The following is a 26,557-nucleotide window of genomic DNA, read 5'->3' on the forward strand; positions in this document are numbered from 1 at the left end:
TTCTTTACTATGTGTCTGACAAAATAATTATATTATATGATTGTAATAAAAGCCTGACCAAACTTTATGAAAAGTATCCTCCATGTCAGGTGATACAGTGAAGACCTTCGTATTATAAACTAGCAAATAAAAAAATACTACCATCTTTTTTGTCATTGATCCAAGCATATGCATAAAGCAGGGACTTAATCAATAAACAGAAACTTTAGTTCGTAGTAATAAGGTGCTGTCTTCCTGTTGCTGGATTTAAGACCAACATGGTAGTAGGAGACCCTCTTTATGACACTGACTGAAAATATCACCAGTGAATCAACCACCAGTGGCCACATCACATTATGTTTTGCAAGATCAATATCAAAACCGCTTCTAGAAGTGTGGGATTTTTGTCTGTAAAAGCTAATAATCATAGACTGTAAATCCATTTTTGCTTCACAGCAGGACTGTAGAATACCATATTTTAATGTTATAACGCACAGGACAAGACACAATACTGACTATACACAAAACAGATAAGTGCTTGGATACAAAGTAAAAGTTTTGGCATATTGTCTGAGAGGACATTTATCTTTCTTGAATAAGTGTGTTTTTTTTCCTGATTGTGAATCCTTTTTAAATACTTAAATGCTGGTAAATTCAATAAACATTCCTGGACTTAAAGAAAAGTGTTTTATTTTACAAAGACCGGCCTCACTGAAGCATTCCACACATTGGAACGGGAACAATTTACTTGGGGCCGAGCATGTCCTGGGGACGGACCCACTGTTCGAACTGCTCCTCCGTCAGATAGCCCAGCTTGATGGCGACTGCTTTTAATGTTGAACCCTCTTTGTGTGCAGTTTTAGCGATGGTAGCAGCTTTGTCATAACCTGACAAAGAAAGAAAGACAGAAAAAATGCATGTGATAAATACACAACCCTGCCTGTTCGATAAACGGATTAAAAAAATTATAATCTGGAAAACTAAACACAGCCACCTCTAGTTACACAAAAGAAAAATAAGAAAAACAAATCTTTTTTTCACATGGAAACATGAATATACAAGAGGAGTTTCATCAAAACTAGCACAATTGAAAGACCCTGGAGTCGGCAAGCTTTTAATCCCAATGATTTTCAGACCTCGTACGAGATCAGCTCTTTAGTTCTGTCTAAGATTTTTGCAGTCTGCACAGAGATAATGGCTCTACAGTACATGTGCTTCACTTCTCTGGATACAAAGCAGCTCTATGGACATCTCTTCTTTCTCCTCATTCATGTAATAAATGTAATATTACACTATAGTCACCTTTCTTTATTCACATTTTATTATTTTGGCCCATTTAGATCCAGATAGGATGTTGTTTTATCATAGTTTTATCAAAATTATAGGTTTTTGGGTATTGGTGTAACAAATAAGGAGCAAAAATCATAATCATAAGTGCTGTGACTAAATTAGATTTTATAGGTTTAAAGCTGATTTTGCTAGTTTTTTCTTTTTTTTTTTTTTATAAACAATCCAGTCTAGGTTTTCTGTGCTTGTTCACATTACTGTCTATACCTACACAGTTTAACTCAGCCAGCAGTAACAGCCCTCTAACCTAAGCCCTGGTAAACTTCTCTTGCACACAAGAGTAAATACTCATTATCTCATTAAAGCCGGCTTGCTCCTGAATCCAATTACTCCACTAGAAAGCAATCGGGTTTGAGTTCATGTCCTGCGTTCAATGGCTGGAAAAGTCATGTCCAAAAACTGATCTCTATATTAAAAGTGTGCAGTCTCATCTGCTAAGTCCTGGTCTCGTCTAATGGCAGGCTTTTTCGTCCACCCAAGCACCTGTTAGTCGACTGATGGCCAGGATCAAGTAATTAAACTGGTGGAAACAGCTGCGATTTCTGCTTGACTGGAACAAAAACAACCTGCAGCCCCATCAGCCCTTCGTGTATACGATTGGACACCAGTGTTCTACGCCACGCCAGTTAACCGTGCCGGATGTTTCAAGAGTGTGTGTTAAGATTCTCAAAGGCTCTCGACAGCTGCTCTGGGACAGAACTAACGGCTGATTGGCTGGGCTATGCCAAGAATAGGCAATGTGTCACTTCTGGATTTGCAAGTCTGATGAAGGTCCTTAGTAAGTGTGAAGGCCTGCTAGACTAAGTGAATATTAGCTGCTCCTATTTAACACTAACACTAACACACACACACACACACACACACACCCCATCCTAGCCTCAGAAGTTAAGCACACTATTCTGACATACTGTACCATATGTGAATCCACAGAATTATTAATATGAAATAAACTGAAATGTAATGCGCTGCGTGGCGAAAAAAAAAAGGCACCTTTCGAATTAAATACGCATATATCATTTGACTTGATAATTACTGGAGCACTTAATATGTTTCAGCTGGCAACCGCTAACTGATGCAGTACAGTTAGTAACCATGTTGGAAGACATCCAGTGCTCATAGAAAATATTGAACAGTATTTTATAAAATGTTAGTGGTTGGAAAACAAATTAGAAAAAAAGTCTCCAGTTTGCTAGGGAGCATAAAGATTGGACTTTGGAGTAATGGATGAATCCAGATAGATCCTCTTCCAGAGTGACTGGACACATCAAGGTAAGAAGGGAAGCGCATGAAATGATGCACCCATCATGTATAGTGGCCACTGTACAAGGCTCTGGAGGCAGTGTTACGATATGGAGTCGCTTCAAGTTGCTCAGGTCTAGGCTCTGCAACGTTACGTGGCAATAAAATGAAGTCAGCTGACGACCTGAATGCATTGAGTGATCAGGTTATCTATGGAGTTTTTCTTTCCTGATTGCACAGGAATATTCATATTATCACAAGACTCAAATGGTAAAAGAGTGGTTCTGTGATCAGAAGAATTAATTTTCACACATGAACTAGACACCACAGAATCCTGACCTTACCCCAATTAAAAGTCTTCGCAACGTGAAACAGAATACTTTATTGATTGATTCGACTCTCTCATCATCAATACAAGCTCGCAGGAAAAAGTTAAAGCAATATTGGATGGAAATAAATGTTTTGATATTACACAAGATTGGCAAAACAATGCCATGGTAAATGCGTGACAAACACACGATAATAGAGCACACAATGTTAGTGTGACCACCTCTATAAACGCATAACTTTTTGCAGTTTCTCTGAAGAACTTCAATATGTTTGCATCTGACCAAAAAAAAGACATCAGATTTGACTTTAGGGAAACATCTACTGCTGCTTATCAATCTCTAAAAATTTTAAAGCCCTTCTCCAAACACTCTGAAACTCGCTATTCTACAGTGAGAAAGGACTAGCTACAAACGGAGAGCCTTAAATTATAAAATAGTTGCCAATCTTCCCAGGACTGGGCGTTTAAATTTACAAAAGCACAATCAGGAAAAGACTGAAGGCATTCATTTAAGTGCCTAGGAAAAAGGCACTTTGCCTCTCTCTCACAATTTTTTTTTTAAAATAAATAAATACATAAATAAATAAAAAACCCTATTCATAAAATAATGCCCTGAAATATCAGTGTTGTACAGATGAGTGCCACAAAGCTTAGCTTCTCTAAAATGGAGAGTAACTGATAAGTCCCAACTGAAAACATTTACTTTTATCCTTGCTAATGGTGGTTCTACATGAGACTGTATTATGGGGTGTACTTATCTTTTCCCACCTGGTTAAAAAAAATCTAAGACTAAAATATTGAAATCTTTGTTGTAACCTGATATCATTTGTTTTAATGCCTGATAAATAAAAACAGAATGGAAGGTGGGTGTACTTTCTTTTTCCCATGACTGTGTATTTTACTGAAACAAACAGGAAATGTGCCCTATTAACTTTTCAACTAGTTATCAAAGTAATGGGTTAGAAATCTTATTAACCAATTACTAATTCAACTTTTACCTTATTTTAGTGACACTTGAACCGAATATCTAAATCAGAGTTTCTCCCTTTTCACTTTTGGGAGTCAGCAAACTTTAAAATAGTAGAACTTTTACTTGCGAGTGGGATGTGTGCATGAAAGAAGCATATTTCGGCTCAGGACAGCATGTTCGTAGTTTTATTTATATAGTACGCCATGTCAATATTTCACCTTGTGAAGTCTTTTCCACAGATTTTTGACTGAACTACTGCTTTCAGACTGAAAAAAAAAAAAAAAAAACTTTATACCGATTCCGATGGGCGTTGAGCTCTTTTGAATAGTGAGAAATAAATACTTGGTGTGATTGACACCATCATTAGAAAGATTAAGGACTGGAGGCGTGACTGTGTGTTTAAGTGCAGGGTGACAGTGAAAGTGAATGATCGGTTGTGCCACAGTCCGCCCCCTCTGTTCAGTTATGAGATCATTCAACTCCCTGTAATACATAGTTGTGCTGTTTAGGTGTAGAATGCCTTCATACAACAGTTTCAGTGTTTATGGAATTTGACTGTTTGAAACTGCATTGGGTTTATGTATTACATTAGCACCAGATATTATATATGACAGAACACTTTCGCATTGCTCATGTGTGCCCCAGATTTGCGAAAAATAGTCTACCGTCCATGGACACTAATTAATCCAACTAAAAGTTGGTGCTACCAGTAAATCAACTGGGACTTGGCTGAGGTCACTAATCCTGCAGCTAATGTTTCTCAGAATAAGTTGCTACTACATAAAAATGTAAGTCATGAACTGTATTAATTTAAAAACTCATACTTTATGGTTAAACATTTATAAACACCGGAGGGTGAGTTAAAAATGTCCACACTCCAGGTTATATTCAAATTTGTGTTGGCTGCACCGTCTTAACAGCATTCAAGTCTACTGTCTCCCCTGTCAAATGGATGCCCGGCTTGTGATTTGCACAACAGAAGAGTAGCGTGCAGTCAGTCGGTTTTAGTAGTCTGACAGTATACCTAGTGTACGCGGTGCCTTTACAACTCACGGAGAGCATAAACAGAGGCGTTTGGATATTTGCAAACCAAATTTGAAGCGATACTCTAAGGAAGGTTTCTTGAAGAGAATCATTACTGGTTAGGAGACACGGATGCGCCTAAGGGTAAATGCCAGAGTCTGAAATGGAAACAGACGAAAAATTTAACACTTACAGTTTTCTGGGATTCTCTCGTGCCAGTATTGGAAAATTATTAAAGGTTAAACAATCAACAGTGCTCGTTACAGTGAGATGCTTATTAAAGAGCTGAAGCCTAAACATCTGATTAAACACAGAGGACTGATATACGAGGGCGTAGTGATCTTACATGACGATGCACATCTGCACACTTCTGCCCATATGGTCGGCACTCTGCAAACATTGTGTTTTGGGGTGTTAAAGCATCCCTCCTTCAGTCCTAATTTCGTTCCATCAGAATTTCTCCATTTGGAGGCCCGTATTCGTCTTTTTTAAAAGTTAATTAAAATAAATCCTACAGCCAGAGTGCAGATAATTTATGTCGTATTTATTGATCGTTCTTCTCCAAACTTACAGTTTAGGTAGTTTGTTTCCTACAGTTTTGTACCCGAGCCTCCAAAAATAATAAACTGGACTCCATATTAACATAAAAACATCATCTGTTATACTGAACTTTCAGCTACAGAGTATGACTTCAAAACACTTCCTGCTATCCATAACCACCCAAATAAGGATGGGTTCCCTGCTGAGTCGGATTCCTCTCAAGGTTTCTTCTTATTGCCATCTGAGGGAGTGTTTTCTCTGCCACTGTCACCCTCGGCTTGCTCACCAAGGACAAAGTGGTAATTGGTTGCCTCTTCTACTGTCCCATTTAATAATTTTTTTTTTTATTTGTATTTTAGTTCATTTAAATTTCATCACCTAGATTTAGACCAAGAGAGACGAACAATGAAACACATACCACACAGTGGTACCACACATACCACACGTGGAGACATTCGGGACACCTTATATAAGTAAAGTGTGGACGTATGTATAAGTAACAAAAATTAAACTTTGACTGTTGACTAAACCTTGTAAAGGAGCGCCCTCTGGTGGCTGATGAATGTACTTACCTATGTGAGGGTTGAGAGCGGTGACGAGCATCAGAGATTCATTCATAAGTTTGTTTATCCGATCCGTGTTGGCCTCGATTCCAACCACGCAGTTTTTCGTGAAAGAAACTGAGGCATCACCTAGCAACCGGGCGGAGTTCAGGACGTTCTTTATCTGTCCAGGGAGATGGAGATGAGCAAAGAAATATGAACAAAGTTAAATTCTTGAGGATGGCACACCTCAAATGTGTAGATATAAACCATATAATGGGCTTCTGCAGCACATCAGGACACACAGTACATAAATATTCAAATAGAATTTAATCAAGCATTGTCTGATTTTCTTAATTCAACATACCTTTAAATTATGTAATTTTGCTCATCCTAAAGCTTTAAATGCCATGTTCTTCAAGAGACATTTAAATCAAATCGATAAATGACTCAATAGTCGCCCCTTGGTGGAGGATATTTGCTCTTTCCACCTCTTATATGGTTATTTTCATGTATTAATGGCATCTTAAGTGCTGTTTGATCCCAAACTTTTAAGCGGTAGTGCATATCAAGAAGTAGTACAGTACTATAAGCAAGATTTTTATATTTCCTAATTGCTTTTACATTTAACACATGTAAACTAAATGTAACGGAAGCTTCACAGAAAGCTTTCTGAGGGGCTATTGGAAAATTCTCCTTATTGAGTACGTAGCTGTAGAGCAGGCCAAAAAGGCTTTTGAAACAGTTACTGTTCAGAAAAGGAATCTTTTATGTGAAATGTGGTTACATTAAAAGGTTATTTCATAAATTTAATCGACTGAATTTGTGCACGTTCAAAGGTGAAGTGTGATGAAGGGCTTAAAAACAGTTCAGTGTACTTTTATAATAAAGATTTTTGTTTCTCTAACAATAAAGCCATAATAAATATCAGTATCAGTACAGGGCAAAATATCATTTTAAAAAACCAGCACAGAACTTCGCTGTGCATCCCTAATTTTAACTATTGTACCATACAGTAGTTAAAAATAAAATTAATTAAATATCCACTGCAGTCCTATTGTGTTGTAAAAGTAACACAGTTTCAGAAATGAGCAGCACTGAGTTTGTGGTGAAAGAAGATACGAACAATCATTGGCTTGAACACGTTGAGCTCGAAGTGTCCGTTGCTTCCTCCGATGGTGACGGCAACGTGGTTCCCCATCACCTGCGCAGCCACCATGGTCATGGCCTCACACTGAGTAGGATTCACTTTACCTGGTTCATACACACGCGCGCACACACACAAAACACACAAATGTTCATTAACACCTGTAATATCAGAAAGATCGAGTTTTATTATTAAGAGTTTAGATTATATAGAATAACAGGACACAAAAACTACATTATTTCTATATACAATCTTTCTGGTGATCAAAACAGCCTGGTTTTTTTCCCCCATTAAAGGGGTTCCTGGAAGACGAGCGTTTTATCGGTGATGATGACGTGAAGCAGAAAGTCCGATTGTGGCTCTGGCGTACTGAGAAAACTTTTCCACCTTGATAGTATCAAAGTGCTAGTGAAACACTGGGATAAGTGCATTAGTGTAGAAATAAAGCCAGTTTTTACCTTTATAACTGTGCTTTTGTTATTCTACACAATCAAAAATCCCGGTTTGTAGATTAGATTATGAAACATAAAATTGCCACCAGTTAAAGTCCAAGCTTTCACAAATGCATTGAAGTAAACGGAGAGCCTTGTGAGGAATGCAGCAGTGCGTCATTCTGTGGAGGTCAAAGGTCACAGAGTGTCTAAAAGAAGACTTGAAACTTTAGAAGTGTTTCAAAGGTCCAGAAGAAGAAGAGGAGCCAGACCAGTTGTACTGCATGAGCTTAAAACAGACCTGCTCGAGCAAAATACGCAGTTTATTACAGCACAACTGGATATCAGAAACCTAAAAATACTGGCACCCTAATAAAAAAAGTAAATAATGATAAAAAGCTAAATATGGTAAAGGATCAGATGTTACAAATTTGATATTTACCCCTCTATAAACCAATAAATATTAACTAAAAACAGCATTTAAAATACAGTAAAATAAAAATAATTAAGTAAATAAATAAATTAAACATATGTATGGATAATGAATATTCGGATTACCTAATTTTTTAGCTTCAAGTGTTTCTTTGGATTAAAAAAAAATAAAAAATAAAAATCATACACACAAAAAAATAAAATTGTAAAATTCCTGTTTAGGATTTTTAAAGTGCTTAATATTATTGTAATTATTGTGGTTTTTAAGTTTTAAAAACCTAAATCAGCTCATGATGCCCTACAGCAGAGTTCAAGATTTAAATGCTCCCACTGCATGTTCTCTTTTTAAATTAAAATATTAAATAACAAACACCTTTTCTTATCATAAGACAAGAAATAAAAGCACAACAAAATGCCAGGTCACTTTGATACTGATATAAATGCATACTGCTTCCTGGGTCTTGTGATATGATTGGTTCTTGGCCCCTGCCACTTACCGGGCATGATGCTGGAGCCGGGCTCGTTCTCTGGCAGGATGAGCTCTCCGAGACCCGAGCGAGGCCCTGAGCCCAGGAAGCGGATATCGTTGGCGATCTTCATCATGCTGACAGCCACCGTGTTCAAAGCTCCGCTCAACTCCACCAGGGCGTCGTGGGCCGCCAGAGCCTCGAACTTATTTGGTGCGGTCACAAAGGGCAGGCCTGGGTATCACACAACATTATTACAATCCATGCGTTTTTCCTTATACACTATTTGATCTGACACAAACTATGCATACGTTACGGACACACTTGAACAATATTTAGAAATAGAAAGTTGACCCTGGAAGCACTTTAGTGAGAATATTTGAGAGGTTACATGTTTCATTTTAAATACAGAAGAAAAATTGCTTCCAATATCAAAGTATCATTAAATCAACACAAGAAACAAAAAGACTGCAGCTAAAATGTCAAGCTGTTCTTCATACAAAGTAGAATACAAAGATCAGGATCGGAAACTTGAGCTCCGTTCTAATCACACATGGACTACATACAGTAAAGAGCTCAGCCATGTCAAGGATGATTCCACACCGCAGGGAGCAAATTTGCTCTGATCGGGAACTGAACGGTGTATGGGCCTGGCCGAATGAGTCTGCTGCTTCAGTGTATATAGATCTTTTTGTCAGATGTTACTATGGTATACTGAAGTATAATTACAAGCATTTCATTAGTGCCAAAGGTTTTTTTTTTATTGGCAATTACATAAAATTTTTGCAAAGACCTAATATTTGCAGTGTTGTCCCTTCTTTTTAAATACCTCTGCAATTCACCCTAATATGCTTCTGGGCCACATCCTGACTGATTGCAGTGCTTGGAGTTTTTGTTTGTCCACCCGCCTCTTGAGGATTGACCACAAATTTCCAAAGGGATTAAAGTCTGGGGAGTTTTCTTGCCACGTTTTCTTTATGTTTTGTTTACCAAGCAACTTAGCACTCTTGCATGTTTTGCAAGGTGACCGGTCATACAGGGAAAGGTTTTTTTTCCTTGTACCTTTTGCAGAATATCAGTCTGTCCCTGATGTTTTTCCTGAATACAAGTGGCGTCTTTGCTTCCCTTATTGAAATGTATAAAGATGAGCGCTACCATCAATCCTGTATCATTTATTTAAACATAAAAGAAAAAAAAACAGGAGTGCAATAATACACGTGCGAGTCACCTGTGAGAGCTGCAACTCTGTCAGCCACTTTCTCAGCAAAACCAATACGAGTGTTCAATCCAGTGCCAACTGCGGTGCCACCTGCTGCCAGCTCGTACACACGGGGCATTGCCGCCTTCACTCGCTCAATACTGTATTTCACCTGCTGTACATAACCTCCAAACTCCTACACACACACACACACCCATTAGGGAACCTAAAATACAACCGAAAATGTTAAATTGTGGTAAAACAAAGACAAATATTATAATTATCACCCAAATTTTTCCCTTTGACTGAGAACTCTCCTTATCTTGGCTTCAGCCTTTTTCAGTTATGAGGGTGGGAACTATCTATTTTTTTATTTTACTATATAATCCCCGGCTACACTAATGCACTTATCCCAGTGTTTCACTAGTGCTTGGATACCATCTGGGTGAAACATTTTTTCAGTTCGCCGGAGCCGTGGTCAGACTTCAGTCAGCTTCATCAAAAGTCCCTGTCTGACTTGACCGCTGTTTATTATTAGAGAAATCAGTTTTATCCTGGACAATATTGCATCATAAAGAGAGATGTTCAACCCCTTACTGCTGCTCACTTTCTTCTGTAGACCTAGCTCTTTACCAAGCAACTCTTTACCAGTTTAACAGTTCCCTTAAACTGCCATCAATTTGTGATAAGACACTATAAAAAAAAATAAGACACTATACACATATTCTGTAAGTGAATCCCATCTTTTTTCTACCTGTCCAAGTGAAAGAGGCACAGCGTCCTGTGTGTGCGTGCGACCAATCTTGATGATATCCTTAAATTCATCGGCCTTGGCGGCGAGAGCGTCGTGGAGCTCCTTCAGGCCGGGCAGCAGCACCTCGTGCACCTCTTTAGCTGCAGCAATGTGCATGGCAGTGGGGAACGTGTCGTTGGAGCTCTGAAACATAACCACACACACAAACAAATGAAACTTTATGCTTGTTTAAAGCCAGTAATTGAAAGAAATTATCAGGAGATATTTAAAAAAAAAATTAATAATAAAAATTATATATATATATATATATATATTTTTTTTTTAAGATTAATATTTGAGTTAATATTTAACATATTTATTGATCAGCATAAAGAGTGTTTCTTTGCAAAACGTATGCACCAATTAAACTGATACTAGTGCGAGTCACAATCATTTTCTTTAAAAAAAAAAAAAAAGACAATTAAAAAAAATTAAATATCATATGTATAAGGGTCATTATGAAGCGGGGGGAAAAAAATCTTCTGTAGGGCCAAGGTGGTGTAATGTAATATTATTACTTACAGCACTGTGCAAAAGCCCGCACTTCTTCATATTTATTTAGATTTAAATTAAATTAAAGAAATTTGAACAAACCTTTACTGTTAAATTGCTAAAGATACAATTTAAAGTAAGATCATTTATGTAACAGTCTCAGCAGCAACCTCATTTCCCCTCTCGTCTGTTCCAGTCACTCAGCATTCAGCATCACCAGTATACTAATCACCGGCCTGATCATCGGTCATCATCTTGAATGATTCATAGGTCACTGTGTGGCTTAACAAACAAAAAACATTTCTCTGAACCTGCTCAGGTACAGGGACTGAAGTGAAAATGAAATCCTTCAGGAAGCCTTAAGAACTTTTCCTCAAGACTTCGCTAAAAATACACAAAAGTCCGTCTCTTTGGAAGCAAAATATGAAGAAATGAGGGGGATTAATATTTTTGCATAGTACTGTATATAGCACTTTTCATACACAGAATGCAGCTCACTGCTTTAAAATAAAAAAGATTAAATAAAACGATAAAATAATAAAAAAAAATAACTATGCAATAATAATGCAACAATGCCAAAAAAAGGAAAACTAAAATCAAATATTGAACAAAATGTTAAAACCTAACAAGTAACTAAAATACGCACTAAGCTGCTTCTATGCATTAAAGCTGCTGAGAATTAAGGTTGAGCCGAGTGACGTTGTGTGATGCGACGCTTTTCACACAGCTGCCCACCTGACTCTTGTTGACGTGGTCGTTGGGATGCACAGGGTCTTTGCTGCCCAGTTTGCCCCCGAGGATCTCGATGGCCCGGTTGCTGATCACCTCGTTGACATTCATGTTGGTCTGTGTTCCTGAGCCTGTCTGCCACACCACCAGGGGGAAGTGCTCGTCCAGTTTCCCAGCAGACACCTGGAGCATGGATACACAGTTTGAAGAGTGCGCGAGACGCCTCATCAATTCTTAAATCTTCCAAACAGGAGCAAAGTGACAGATACTTTCATTTTCTTCCAAACGTGAATTTTGGATGTGGTAATAAATAAATAAATAAATAAATAAATAAATGTCTATTTTTATAGTTTAGGCCTTAAATATGCCCCAAAAACATCATTTAAATTTATACTCAGCTTAATACATTACCCCTTAAAAAGTAAAAAAAAACCTGCTTTGTTTCCCACAGTGCTCAAATATAAAATACCAATGTTATCCTTATAATGTACTGTAATTCATGCAAGCGGATTTTCTTTGGTATGCACTCTCGCTTTCTTTGGCATCAGTACTTTACGGTAAGTACAGCAATAATTAATTATCGCAAGCTGCATTGTCCTCTATGGTTGCTCTGTATTATCTCTACAGTACAAATTTTATATGGAAATTTAGTTGATGAGATAGCTGTGAGTTTAATTAATATTTATGTTAACAAAATTATCATAATATTTTGTTCTTAATTATTTTAGCATAAAAAAAGCATGTAAAATTAAATATCGCTACGGAAAAGGCCTTAAAAAGATTGCAGAGGATATTCGCAAACAATCATTTGTTAGATTAACGCGGACGATTAAGGCCGTGATCTCTGAACCGAGACTTTAAGGGGGCGATTGTCGTTCCATACCTACAATGTAAAACAATGTCTATTGAATTGAATTGATTTTGAATTGATTTTCTGCCTTTTCCTGCAGGGTTATGATGTCTTGTAATCTTTTTATTGTACCTCATCTGCGGCCTGAACGATAGCGTCAGCAATCTTGATGTCCAAGCCGTAGTCCTTATTCACCTCAGCGGCTGCTCTCTTCAGAATCCCAAATGCTTTAATCACCTGGATCTGAATCACACACACAGACACAAACACACAAATTCAGTCAGTGATAGAAGTTAAAGAGAACGACACACCCTGACACATGTGCTACTAAAGCACACACTATAAATATTTAGATACTGCCCCAATACTTTTGCTCTTTCTAAAAATCTCTCTAGCCAAAATAATCTATGAGAGACTTACTGTAAGGGTAACGTAAACTTCAAAAGCTGATTTTGGGCCAAACACCACTGATCACTTAAACCTACAGTTGTTTTGGATTTTTTTAAATTTTTTTATTTATGCCTCTTCATTTCCTTCAAAAGTCTTAAAACTGAGTAAATTTTCTATGTTCAGAAATTACAGTTTCCACTAAATAACTAAAACGAATAAATAGATATTGTTTTAAAGGACAATAATAATTTTTCTTTAGCATTATAGATTTTACTGTTGGACATTTGGAAGATTAATTTTTTTTCCTATTTCAGACAAACTGTTTTAGCATTTTTTACTTACATTAAGATTTTAATATACACAATACTTAAATTAAAAAAATGCATATATCGTGCAGTTTAAAGTTCAAGTAAAAACTGCTAAGAATCTGGATATGACTAAAAAGGATTAATAAATGTAACCTTTTCGTTCATGAATCACTTAGTGTTTATTGGTGTATCTACACTTCCAGTCAAAAGTTTGGACACCTCCTCTAATTCCATGGTCTTACCTGATGTATATTTCTTTTAACACTGTAAAACAATTCTGAGGTGTCCAAAATATACAATAATCTCATTTGAACAGTTGATCTGGAAATGTATCTGCTACTTATGCTCTGTAAATCCTTCATAACGGCTCTAATCTGAGGTGCTGTTTGTTATTTGGTGATTTCTGAGGCTGGTGACTCTAAATGAACTTCTTCTCTGCAGCAGCGGTAAGTTTTAGTCTTGCTTTCCTGGGAAGGTCTTCATGAGAGACAGTTTCATCATGGTGCTTGATGGGTTTTGCAAATGCACTTGACAATACTGTTCTTGACCTTCATGAAAATAAAAACTGACTTTTGTTGTTGTTGCATTCCATATGTTTTATTTAATAGTTTTGACATTTCCAGTATTTTTTAAATGTAGAAAACAAATCACTAATTATTGAATTATTGAGTGTGTCAAAACTTTTGACCGGTATTGTATATTTTATTCTCGTGGAACTCACGCCATTTATCTGTACATTATTCAGCAAAACACAAACACACTTTCCACAACGTTCTGTTTTAGGACTTACCGGCATTCTCTCGGTCACTCCACCAATTTTGAAGTTCATGGTCGAACGCACGGTTTGAGCTCCGTAATATTTGTCACTTGGCACTTTCAGCTCTCCAAAGGTGTCCTTTTCGATTCTGTAAGACTCCGAACTCGCCTAAGAGTCAGAGGGATAATGAGATTGTGTTGTAGAGAGTTAGATGTAACAAATCTCTGAAACCTTAAATTGCTTTTCTGACCCATCAGGCATGATACAAAAGTGTTATGGCATTTGCTTAACTACCTAAGTTACACAATCAGACTTTGACCTTGTTTCAAACTTTTTAAAACATTTCTATTAAGAATGTCATGCAAAAAATTGACTTACTTTTTGCACTCATGCATATATTACTCATTAAAATAAACGAGGCTCGAATAAACCCCCAAACATGCCAATTTATTTCATTTACTCCATGCTAATTTGATAACCATATTTTTTCCCTATCCGTTTTCGACAAATCCCACCCCCTACACGGTGATTGGCCTATCCCGGGTTCCACCTGCGACACGATTGGGTAAAACGCACTCCTTCAACGCGGGATTGGTCAAAACTAGCCAATATTAAGCACAAAAGGCGGAAGTTGTACGAAAACGGTTATGGTTGCTAATATCACCTATGCTAGGCTAGGTAATAGAAAAAGGTCATCTGGAGCTGTACAGGACAATAAAGGTTGATTATAAACATTGCAAAAAGATGACCTTACCATCCTGAGGCAGCTGTGGGATAACGCAGGCGTCCGGCTGTGTGTTTGAGCGGCGACGCAGCGCTGCAGAGCCGAGGAGTGGCTTTGGAATCGCTGCAAGCGTCTGAGCGCGGTGCGGTACATGGCTGTGCTTAGCTCAGGTTCTAACACAGGGGCGGAACCAATGTGAGCCAACCAGCACGGATATATTAGGGGCGGACACATATAGTGGAGACACCGGGTGCGTCTCAAAGTGACTCAGGGGTCTACGTTCACAATTGTAATGGAAATGGAGTTACAGCCTTTATACTTGTACATTTATTTAAATATAGTCACTTTATTTAATTAAGTGCCACTTTGCCTGTAAATTTTTTATCGCTTAATGAAATCAGAAAAAAGCATTTTAAGCATACATAAGCCGTATGATCACCTGCCTAATATTGAGTAGGTCCCCTGTGAGCTACATATGTTCCCAAAACCTCCCTAAAACAGAATGTCTTTGTATTCTGTATCATTACAATTTCCCTTTACTGGAACTAAGAGACCCAAACATGCTCCAGCATGTGACGTCCATGCAAGGCATGGTTTGCGAAGGTTGAAGTGGTTGAACTGGAGTGTACTTTACAAACTCCCGATGAACTGAAATGCAAGACCAGGCCTCCTGTCTGGGCTTGCTAATGCTCCTGTGACCGGATGATCACAAATCTCAATGGCCTGCTCCAAATCTAGGAGAAAGCCTTCCCGGAAGTGGGGAGATTATTTACAAAGACTAAATCGGGACTGTGATGTTTAGTGATGGTCAGGTGTCAGAAGTAGAATATAGGGTGTCCAATATGCAAAGATGCATGCAGAACAGCTGCTGCTGTAACAATGTATTGGATTTTACTGATAAAGCAATCTCACCAAGACAAGGTCCGCTTTTGATGATGATGATAAATATATAAATAAGTATATATATATATATATATATATATATATATATATATGCATGATAGTGCCTTTATGCTCACTACTGTTAATTGGTTGTTAATGCTTCACAATGAAGAATTTGGAAATGTTTCTAGATTACTTAATAAACACCTCATTTACGTGAGTATGCATAGTTCATCCTAATCAGTCAACTCACTGGACAATGGTGGTATAAGGCACTTGATAAAAAGGAATTTACAGAGTCCGGAAGTGAGGGTTGATTTGACACACAATAGAGCTTGTTCAGGGGAAACAATTAGAAGTGACACACAAGCGGCATATCAAAATTATAGACTAATATAATAAGAACAATCATGACACTAAAGTTCTGTGTACATTAATGAAATAATATTGTTAATGCCATACGTGATTCTGTTTTACTATATTTTATTAATTAATCAATTATTATTATTAATGAATTAAATATGACACGATTTAAAACAAACTTGATGTGTATAATTAATGTCAGATAATCTATTTGGTAAAGGACGCTCGCTTTCGGTTTACGGTTTTTACAGTTTTACAGTTTAAGTTATATAAAGTTTATATATATATATATATATATATATATATATATATATATATATATATATATATATATATATATAACCTTTAAGATAAGAACAGCAAGTACACACACACACACGCACAATTTTGCGTGATGCTGTGACAAAATCTGGCAGGACAGACATACAGACAGACAGGACCTTATTTGAGGCTGGTCCTCCAATGTATGAAACGTAAAGATATCATTGAAAGAGTGAGTTCTGACCGATATACAGCCAAACCCTTTCTTTTATTTACCTTTCTCAGGTAACTAAGTTTCAGGTTTTACTGTCATATGCACAATGAAGAAACATGTTCCCCCGGTACAATAAAATTCTTCCTTTGCTGTCTTTTAATGAATGCCACAAAAAAATAATAATAATAAAATAAATAAGGTCTAAAAAGAATAGATAACAAAAAGTATATATTGAAAATAGAATTAAAAGCAGAATATGAAAATATTATTAAAATATCTAAAAACTGTAAACAGTCCATGTGTTCAAATTCCGTATTGTGTATGAAAAAGTCATATATAAAAAAAAGCAATATGTTTTTTTTTAACACTTTGCGGAATTGGCACACTACGTGGACTGTTTACAGTATTTTATTATTATTATTATTATTATTATTATTATTGTTGTTGTTGTTGTTTTTGTTGTTGTTGTTATAAAAAGTTAATCAAACGTTTACCCGAACATTACAATCTCAATGTACCTACTGTTTGATTTGGAGTTAGTGTTTCTGTAATGTGTGCTCGTCCGCTTTCTGTGATTGCAAGTGAGCACCACTGAGTGGCGTGAGTTAGTTTACTCTGTTTCCTAAATGACATCTTAACTCTTTTATGTATGATGTGATAATATCGCAGTTCTTCTACCTTTTCCACATTTCAAAGCAGTTATTGTAATGGATCCGTTTCTGATAGAATGGAGAGGAGCTTTAATGATAATCGACAGCACATTAATCATTGGTTGACTGGACTTTCAGTGAGACTCTCATGCTTAAATGTTAATGCAAATTGATTGATGTTGACAGCACCTGACCATGAATTAAAATCGAGATTGTGAATCATAAAAGACAACGAACAAATGAATAAATTAATGAATATTTTTCATATGTTTGCTTATATACTACTTACAAGCTTATGTTGCAGAAGATCTGTTTGCGGTAAATCAGTTACCAAATAGTCACGTGATGTTCATTGATGACAATTTCTTGCGCAATTTTTTGCTCGTTTTTTACCATTTATTTTCTAAGTTATTACGCTATATATATATTTTTTTTTATTCTGTGTTTTTTTTTTATTTTTAGAATCAGAACGTCCAGCACGCGCGGTGTGTGTGTGTGTGTGTGTGTGTGTGTGCGTGCGTGCGCGCGCGCGTGTGTGTATTAGCAGTGTGATGAGTTTCTCTTGACCTCATCAAACTTACACTTTGTTTACAAACCGCTTTGTCAGGCCATGAATGGATGATAGCAACTATTGTTACTGTCCTTGAATCTTAAAGCAGTCAGCTTAACCACTGGATAACGCACTGATGGGGATGTTTGCTTAATGTTGAGGTTTTTCGCTTGCAGTAGATTTATTTGATCTGATTTTTTTATTAGTCATTTAGTCCCTTTGGTGCTCAGTTCGAAACTTTTCCTGGTTGTGGTTATAAACAGTTTCTTCTACGAAAATAAATATAAGAGTAATGTAATTATACATATAAATTTTTATTCATAATTTACTTTACTTATTTATCTTTTGTTTGTTTTTATGCTATACGTGATTTAAAAAAAAAGTGTTTTTATTCCTCAACAATTGATTTCTTCAACTGTCCTAGTGTTAGACTTACCGAATTATACACACTTATTACGTCCACTTAATTAAGAACACTTGCACGCCTGCCCATCAGTTACCTAATCAGCCATAATATGCAAGCCATCCAAAATTCCTGTAAATCCAGTTTAGGAGCTTTAGTAAATGTTTACATCAAACATCAGAATAAGGAAAAGTCTGATCTCTATGATTTCTTTCATGGCATTAAAGTTGGAACCAGATGCGCTAATTAGCGCACTTCGTTAACTATCTCGTGGGAATTTCAGACACAACAGTCTGGAGAATTTACACAAAATCGTTAATAAAAATAAATCAATAGGTGAACAGACGTTCCTAATAACGTGGACAGGAATAGTATGTATATTCAGTACAGTAGATTATTATGGTACGGGGACAATGTTGGGTTTTTCTTTTGAAAGATTAAAAGAAATAAGGCTTTCTATTAAAGTTCCTATCAAGTAGGCTAAAGTAAAAAAGTAAAACTTTTTAAAGATAGATAAGAACCTTAAACTATATACAAAGAACAGTTTAAAAAACTATCGAGGAACCCTTTTACTACTGTCTGCAATACTACTCCTACTAATAAAAGTTAGTGTTTTTGTTGCTGCTGCTGCTGCTAATAAAACAGCAACATCAATAAGTTAATAAATGTTTAAAATTATTTTTTTTTTCTTTCTTTCTTTTCTACAATTTTATTTTTTTACTCTTTCTTTCTTTCTTTCTCGCATTTTTCTTCATTTTTCTTCTTTTTTTTCTTCTCTATTAGGATTTCTTTAAATTATATAACAGCGTCTGGATCTATAGGCAACTTCTAGCAACTTTCCTATTTAATAATAATAAAAATAATAATAACAGCAGCAACAACAACAACAACATTAATAATAATAATAATAATAAGTTTATTTAATATAATGATATATTATTATTATTATTATTATTATTATTATTATTGTACTATACTGATACAGCTCATCATAGATGCAGGTATACTTAGCCCTGGTGCTCTGTCTGTCCACTAAAGGACCAATCAGAGGCTGGACATATACCTGCCGGAAGTCGATCCTGGAGCTCTGTATCTCCTCCCTCGCTCTGCTTCAGATAACTAACCCAATGTAGGGTGAACGGGAGTGACTCCGGTGGGCGGCGGATTGAGAGTGACGCGTTTCACCTACTTATAAAGGAAAAACACAACAAACATAACAGTGACTAACTTTCTGATGAGCGGATACTCACACTCTCTCTCTAACACACACACACAAACACAGATAGACACACACCGACCGAATCATGCAGTACCAGTCCGCGGTCAGGCCCGTTCCCCTGTACGCGCCGACCCCGGTTCAGCCCGCGCAGCCCACTCCGTTTTACATTGAAGACATCCTGGGCAGAAGTGATGGCACACCGAGCTCATGCTCCCCGCTCGCCCCTGTGACAGCACCCACGCCGGCTTTACCTTCACCGAACTCATCATTCAACAGCTGGGTGCCGCCTTACCGGAGCGCAGTGTACGAGCCGACTCCGATACACCCGCACCATAGCCCGCACCCACACCCGCACCCGCACCACGCCGCGCTTGCCGCAGCCGCCGCAGCCGCATACGGAAACCCGCTGTACCCGTTCCACCGCGCGCTGCTCGGAGACTACTCACACGCCCTCATCAGACACGACCCTCTCGGTAAGTCAGCAATAACACTTTTATTTTATGATACAGATGATTATATGATTATATGCTGAGACTAGGATATAGTGTATGCACCTTGACATTCTTCAAAATAGGAAGGTATTAAAGAACCATATGTGATCCTCATAAGCACCTTATGATGTGTGATTATTTGTTATTTATCTTGGTGCCACAGAGAACAGTAGGACCATTTCATATCCCATATATGTTTTGTTAAAAGTGTCACATAGAAGGGGGAATTTGTAAAGTTATTTAAGGGGCATAAATCTCTAGAATACGCCTACATCCTTACGCAAATGCACAGTTTATTTTAACACCGTGTATTAAGATTGTGTAATTTTCGTTCTTAAACTTTTATCCTCTAGGGTGCTCAAATTATTGGTCATTCGTGTCTCCAGCCAAAAGCATTAAAATGATGTCACAATCATTATGACTATTATGATTATTATTATGACATCTCCTTGAATGCTTTATGCTAGAGTTTACTGAGGCTATGTGAAAAGTAATTTAAAAAAAAAGTAATTCTAAAAGATGTCGTGCGTATTGTGCTAATGCTTAATAACAGCTCGTGTGGTTAATACACCTCGACCAAAGTGACCAAAGAGGAAGCTATCGTCTCTTATTTCGAAATTCCAGGAAATGCATTGCACTGTCATAGTCTGTTGCTGTTCAACAACCATTAAAAGTCGTTTTTTATTAAAGAAAGAAAAAGGAAAGAAAAAATAAGACTTCAGTTTTGGGAAAAAATGTGCTCAACAACAAAAAAAAAAAGAGATCATATACGTAGGTACTTTTTAAATACATTGATCAAGGTTTCATCTAAATGTACCCACTAAAGTGCTACATAGTTTATACCAGGTTACTAAAATAATTTTTTGTACGGGTTATCATAATAAACAGCATTTTTGGCACACTACTCAGTGCACCATAGCCTGTGCGGTTTGGGACTCAACCTTTGGGTGAAACCATTGTGATTGGGTCTGAGGTTTTAAGTGCCTTTTCCGGTGTATGGCGGAAGTCTTGAACCTCTTGATAGGAGCCAATGTGCTTTCAGGAGCAGTGCAGGGTGTTCCGGAGCGGAGTCGTGCGCACTGCTGATTGTTTTTATCGACATCCTCAATACAGACACATTCAGGAAACACTCGGCCTCTGATAGCCGGGATCCGTTTTTTCTGATTATTGTTCATTTCCTTCTGTGGCCATGACTTCAGAGCAACTAAAATAACCAAAACAGCTGGAGATTAACACTAAGGAACCCAACAATCTGTGAACCAAATAAAGCAATTAAATCACAATAAAATTTTTATATTGCAGTGGGCGTTTTAAGATTTTTTCCTTATCAAACTCGACTTGAGACTTGATTTAAGCTTCTTAATATAGAGCCAAAAAGTTACCCCGAAAAAAATGAAAATGACTCACCACTAACAGCAGAGAAAACCCCATAACATGTTTAAATTGGAATTGCATAGCTTTTTCTAGAGTGACCTCAGAGTGTGACAGGCAAAAAAGATTTAAGGTTATAAAATTCGATTAACATTCTGTGTTTTTAGGGCCTTAGTAATTACAGATCATTATTTACCCGTGGGATAAGGGTATTCTACACAATGTTAAGACTTTACAGGGTTAATATCCTTGTTAGTCTTAACAACAACCGTTAAAGAAATGTGATAAAGAAATTCAGCACATTTGATATAATTGATTTATATCTTACGAGATCTTTAGAATGCAATTTTTTTTATCAGCTCTTAAACGAAAGACAAACGTGTGTGTCCCCGTCAATATATTTATTTTTCCTGCCTAAATCCTGATCACTTTACCGAACTCAGACAGGTATCAGACCTTACTCTATTACAGCAGCCATGTAAATGAGTTGTTCGCTGAACATAAATCAGTTTCCTATGCATTTTTTGGTGACTGGATGAAGGACGGATGTTCAAGCTATTCAGCCGATAAACCAACAGGAAACACATTGGCGGAAATTTTGCCATAAGTCCTCCTGGCCTTCTCACAGCTAAAGTTTCGGCGGATGTCAGCTCTGTCAACGAGTCTGTAACAGAATTTTCCTGCTGCCTCCAGCCGAAACAGAAAAGACAAGATAAGACAAGAAAAATAATATCACCTCCACCACACACATTTAGTAACTTCTTTATTAAGGTAAAAAAAATAAATATTCTGACACCAAACATTTTAACATTTAAAGCCATACGATGAACGAATTACATTCTCACTATATATACTGTATGTATGTTTCTTATCAAACACCAGGCTTTTTAAAAAAGTCTTAAAATTGCAATTATAATCAGAACCATGAAAGTATTATTATTATTATTATTATTATTATTATTATTATTATTATTATTATAAACCTTAATTGTAATTTTATTTTACTAAAATAAAAGTAAAATAAGTTAGTAATTTAAATTAGTAGTTTAAGCAACTGCATTGTTTATATATGTCCAGTATCCGCTATAAGGTAACTTATTATGATTATTATTATTATTATTATTATTATTATTATTATAGTGATGATGATGAATATTATAATAATAATAATACAATAATAATATATTATTAAAGATAATATATTACAAAAACAATAACATGTCACAAAAATAAGAACATTTAAAAGTTTATAAAGTTTGAATACGTTTTCATTATTTCTCTCACTTCCTTTTTCTTCTCTACTATTTTTCTCGTTTTTAGATTTTTTTTCTTAATTCCATTCTTCCCTCCTTCCCTTCTTCCTTTTTTTCTTTCTTTCTTTCTTTCTTTCTTTCTTTCTTTCTTTCTTTCTTTCTTTCACCTTTCTCTTCTTTTATCTTTTCTCTAAAAATGATCTAATAATTATATAACAGCGTGTCCCAAAAGTCTGGATCCATAGACAAATGTTAGCATATACACTATTTAAATTATTCTGTTTTGTGCAAAAGGGAACGAATTCTTTTTTATTTTATATTTGTTAAATTCGAAGCTGTCTTGGGTCTGAAATGCTTCCTAACTTTCAACTATTTGCTCATGTTTGCGCTTTTTGTTTGTGTCCAGGTAAGCCCTTGTTATGGACTCCGTTCATTCAGCGTCCTTTGCACAAGCGGAAAGGAGGACAGGTGCGTTTCTCTAATGATCAGACTGTGGAGCTGGAGAAAAAGTTCGAGACGCAGAAATACCTTTCACCACCGGAGAGGAAACGACTGGCCAAGATGCTCCAGCTGAGCGAGAGACAGGTATACAACAACAACAACAATAATAAATAAATAAATAAATAAATAAATAATAATAATAATAATAATAATAATAATAATAATAAATGTAATTCACGCCTTTTAGTGTTACTTCGATATTAGAGGACGCTAAAACTAAATTATAAAATAAGATCACCAGTACAAAAACACAATCTTTTTCTCCAAAGCCGTGATTCCCACTCATTTCCTTGAAATGTCCTATTATTAAGGATACGAAATATTATTATACAATATATGTATTATTTATTACTCAAAATACTCACTCGAACATTTAATCTTTTACCCACGTTGGTATTTTTGTCGTTTACCAGTGGTTTGTTCATGTCATCCTGCAGGTAAAAACATGGTTTCAGAACCGCAGGGCCAAATGGAGGAGACTGAAACAGGTGAGAGAGTGAAACATTTACACTTATGCACATTACATGTCACGAGGAAACAACCCGAATTAAAGGTCTTTCGCTTTTAATATGAATACTCAATGATAACCTTTATTTATTTATCATCTGCGTGTAAAAATTATTCTTTCTCATTAGAATAGAATTTTAGAAGAAATGTTTAAAGAATGCATTTGTACCTTGTGTAAAAATAAATTAAAAAAAAATATATAAGTGGCTTAAAGTTATTATTAATTTAATACTCAATATTAATAATATTCATATAAACAGTAAATAAACAGAAAATATTAATAGGAAAATTATAAAAATGGCAACTCATTAAAATAATAATCAAAAGGGCAATTATTAACATCACTATCACTACTACTACTACTACTGTTATCTCAATAATAACAATGAGATAACAACAACAACAACAACAACAACAATAATAATAATAATAATAATAAGGGTTAGCTAGCAGTAGTGGTTCTACTACTACCACCACTGCTACTAACATTAATTGATAATTAATTAATGTATGGGTGGATATTAATGATGATGATGATGATAATGATGATGATGATAAACTTTAAATGGAATTTCTAAAAACGTAATTACTATTACTACTACTACTACTACTACTACAATAATAATAATAATTTTTGCAGAAACATAGTGGAAATATACAGTACACGTGGGCTGATATTATATATATTTATTATTATTTTTTTATTATTCTCTGTAGGAGAACCCTCAAGGTCCTAAGCGCGAGCTCGACAGCGAGCACTCGGAAAGAAGCTGCTCGCTCGCGGAACCCCGGAGCTCGGACCCGCACCCCACGCGCTCCTCGTCATCGTCCTGCTCCTCACCGTCTTCACGCGCGCTGCTCGAGTCGGAAGTTTCAGACGATTCAGACAGAGAGCTGGACATTGAGGAGGACGCAGACATCTCATTGAGTCCTCCCCTATGAGGACGGCTCTGCAAACACGGGACAAGGGGACACTTATTTATGCACGGATTCAGATGGACTTCTATGCTGTATATAGTCATTATGAAAACTTTCCGTGTTATACTTTTTGTTGGATCAGACTCTTCAGTGTTTCTAACACGCACACACGCAGACACACACTGCATTTTTAAGCATTATACCATGGCTCCAAAGTTTAACATCGCTTTTTATGTTAAACCAGTGTTTGAGCCATGTGTTAAAACAACAAACGGACGATTTAATCCTGATAAGTGATGTATTAAATGTTCAGCATTAAGCATGTAAATATTTAATGTATAAAATTCGTAATAAATAATATCTTATTACACCTTGGATACACTGCTCATAATTTAAGTTATAAATGTCTAAGTAATGCATATGACAGGAACCGAATGACTGATTGTTTGGTTGATTGTTTGAAAGAATTGTGTTAAAAGAAGATAATTTCTTTTAGTAGGAGAAGAGAGATAGAATTTCAAGTGGATCTTTACAGAATACTAAGACTCATTTTGAATTACATTTGTGGAAGAAGTTTGTTGCTTCTTGTGTTTGGGATAATAATTAATAATCTGTAACAAGCTGGGAAAACAGCTTTTTAATAGGTCTGTGTTGAGATTAGCACTAGAGTAGTTATGGACATTTACTTTCATCATGCAGAAAAAATCTGGAAAAGTAAAGTTGTTTCAATATGGAATGGATGACTGTTATCATATTATGGCCACATGTCTACTACATGACTTTAAAATCTGGGTTGCCTACTATCAAATCAGTCTTCCAAATTTTTGGAAGATACTATAAGTCTTTCAAATTAAGGGAAAGCTACATCGTAAACTAATATGGGTTAATCCTTTTTTTTAAAGAAGGTATAATGTAATTCTATTAAAGTATTACAATTCATCTTAAAGTTGTTGAATTAAAATCTTTGTATTTGCAAACCATGTCTACATGGAGCTCACAATGTCTACATTGGAACTGTCATGTCGAAACAGGTTTGGGCCTCTTAGGTCACTTGAAGGTACATTTTAATATTAAGGCATTAAACAAAACATTCAATGCACTTGGCTGCTTACAAACAGTTTGGGAAAGAATAATGGATGTGTTTGATCAGGTGTCTACAAACTTTTCTCCATATTGTGCATTATAAAATATGCACTTGTGGGAGATGTTTTTACCTGAAGCACCTGCTAAAATATTGATGGTTAGGTCAGTTAAGAGTCTGGCTGAAGGCCTAAACTGTGCTTTCCTCCAAGTGCTCAATATCAATATACAACCTTGTGGTTATTAATGTGGTAAATGAAGGTGATGGCCATGTCAGATGGACTTACAGAATTTAACACTCCAATTCTAGGATGGTCTGAAGTTTAACCTTCATAAGGAGATCAAAGCCTGAGGTTTAACTACCAGAGCCACGAGTAGTTATGTTACTTCAGCAGGAATCTCTATTTTTGGTGGAAAAACCTAAAAGACCTATCTGGTCTTAGTTTTAGGATTTAACAGGTCGTCCAATCTGTACCTATAATATAAACATTTTAAACAGATTTAAATAGCTTGTTAAATAGCTTGTACAAACTGCTTACCTTACAGCAATGTTTAGGCCATGTTGGGAATACATTGTTGCTCAAATTTTGTTTATTAAGGTTTGCGTTAATGTGTGTGCATTATTGGCCATGATGACAGTGTAACAAGGTTTTACCAAGATGGTCAGTGGTAGCTATGGCAATAATATAGTGAAAATAATAATATGTAACTGCCAGCCCACAATTTAATAAATTTATGGCATTTAGAAATTTTGTGGACTCTTTTACATGCATGCCATGGCAGTCATAACTTGTTAAATGTTTATACCAACAACACCAAATGAATGGTTTAATTTTTTTAAAATGTGTAGTCTACACATTTCCAAATAAAGTGATTTCCTAAATAAAAAAGGAGCAAAAAGTGGAAAGCAATGAACCAATTCTAATATGCAGAAATTATTATTTTCACTCAAAATAGACTAAAATAAAATATAATATATATAATATAATAAAATATATACAAATATTATAGTTTAGATAATTAGATAAAATTTAATATTATTAATATTAAAAATTTGTTTGCAATATCATTAATTAAATATGGCTATTAAAATCTAGGATTGATTAACATCTAATTTACATGCTGCCCTTAAAACAACAAAAATATGCTATATAACCTTAAAAATCTAGGCTTGAACTGAAAGTATATGAACATTTATCAATCAAAAA

General features: G+C 35.9%; 2 protein-coding genes across 2 annotated transcripts; one reads left to right on the plus strand and one right to left on the minus strand.

Moving 5' to 3' along the window:
* Positions 1-441: 441 nt before the first annotated feature.
* fh (fumarate hydratase) lies at positions 442-14,876 on the minus strand. Its single transcript, XM_053512052.1, has 10 exons — positions 14,717-14,876; positions 13,996-14,130; positions 12,640-12,750; positions 11,664-11,840; positions 10,398-10,580; positions 9,674-9,839; positions 8,476-8,679; positions 7,095-7,222; positions 5,999-6,152; positions 442-866 (listed from the first exon to the last, which is right to left on the minus strand). Exons 1-10 carry the CDS (start codon positions 14,837-14,839, stop codon positions 724-726), a joined length of 1,524 nt encoding a protein of 507 aa, XP_053368027.1. The 5' UTR covers positions 14,840-14,876; the 3' UTR covers positions 442-723.
* A 4,293-nt stretch (positions 14,877-19,169) lies between these two features.
* hhex (hematopoietically expressed homeobox) lies at positions 19,170-25,128 on the plus strand. Its single transcript, XM_053510816.1, has 4 exons — positions 19,170-19,701; positions 22,750-22,928; positions 23,282-23,332; positions 24,069-25,128. Exons 1-4 carry the CDS (start codon positions 19,314-19,316, stop codon positions 24,291-24,293), a joined length of 843 nt encoding a protein of 280 aa, XP_053366791.1. The 5' UTR covers positions 19,170-19,313; the 3' UTR covers positions 24,294-25,128.
* The last annotated feature ends 1,429 nt before the right edge of the window (positions 25,129-26,557 follow it).

This window comes from Clarias gariepinus, chromosome 14, assembly GCF_024256425.1.
Source record: "Clarias gariepinus isolate MV-2021 ecotype Netherlands chromosome 14, CGAR_prim_01v2, whole genome shotgun sequence".
NCBI lineage: Eukaryota > Metazoa > Chordata > Actinopteri > Siluriformes > Clariidae > Clarias > Clarias gariepinus.

What these genes read in the sequence shown, in the direction of transcription:
- fh (XM_053512052.1), bottom strand. Translation starts at nt 14,839, where the DNA reads ATGTACCGCACCGCGCTCAGACGCTTGCAGCGATTCCAAAGCCACTCC. An exon ending in ACCACGTCAACAAGAGTCAG is followed by an intron (nt 10,581 to 11,663) that starts GTGGGCAGCTGT and finishes GTTATGTTTCAG; the next exon opens with AGCTCCAACGACACGTTCCC. An exon ending in TGCCTCTTTCACTTGGACAG is followed by an intron (nt 9,840 to 10,397) that starts GTAGAAAAAAGA and finishes GTGTGTGTGTAG; the next exon opens with GAGTTTGGAGGTTATGTACA.
- hhex (XM_053510816.1), top strand. Translation starts at nt 19,314, where the DNA reads ATGCAGTACCAGTCCGCGGTCAGGCCCGTTCCCCTGTACGCGCCGACC. An exon ending in CATCAGACACGACCCTCTCG is followed by an intron (nt 19,702 to 22,749) that starts GTAAGTCAGCAA and finishes GTTTGTGTCCAG; the next exon opens with GTAAGCCCTTGTTATGGACT. An exon ending in TCCAGCTGAGCGAGAGACAG is followed by an intron (nt 22,929 to 23,281) that starts GTATACAACAAC and finishes GTCATCCTGCAG; the next exon opens with GTAAAAACATGGTTTCAGAA.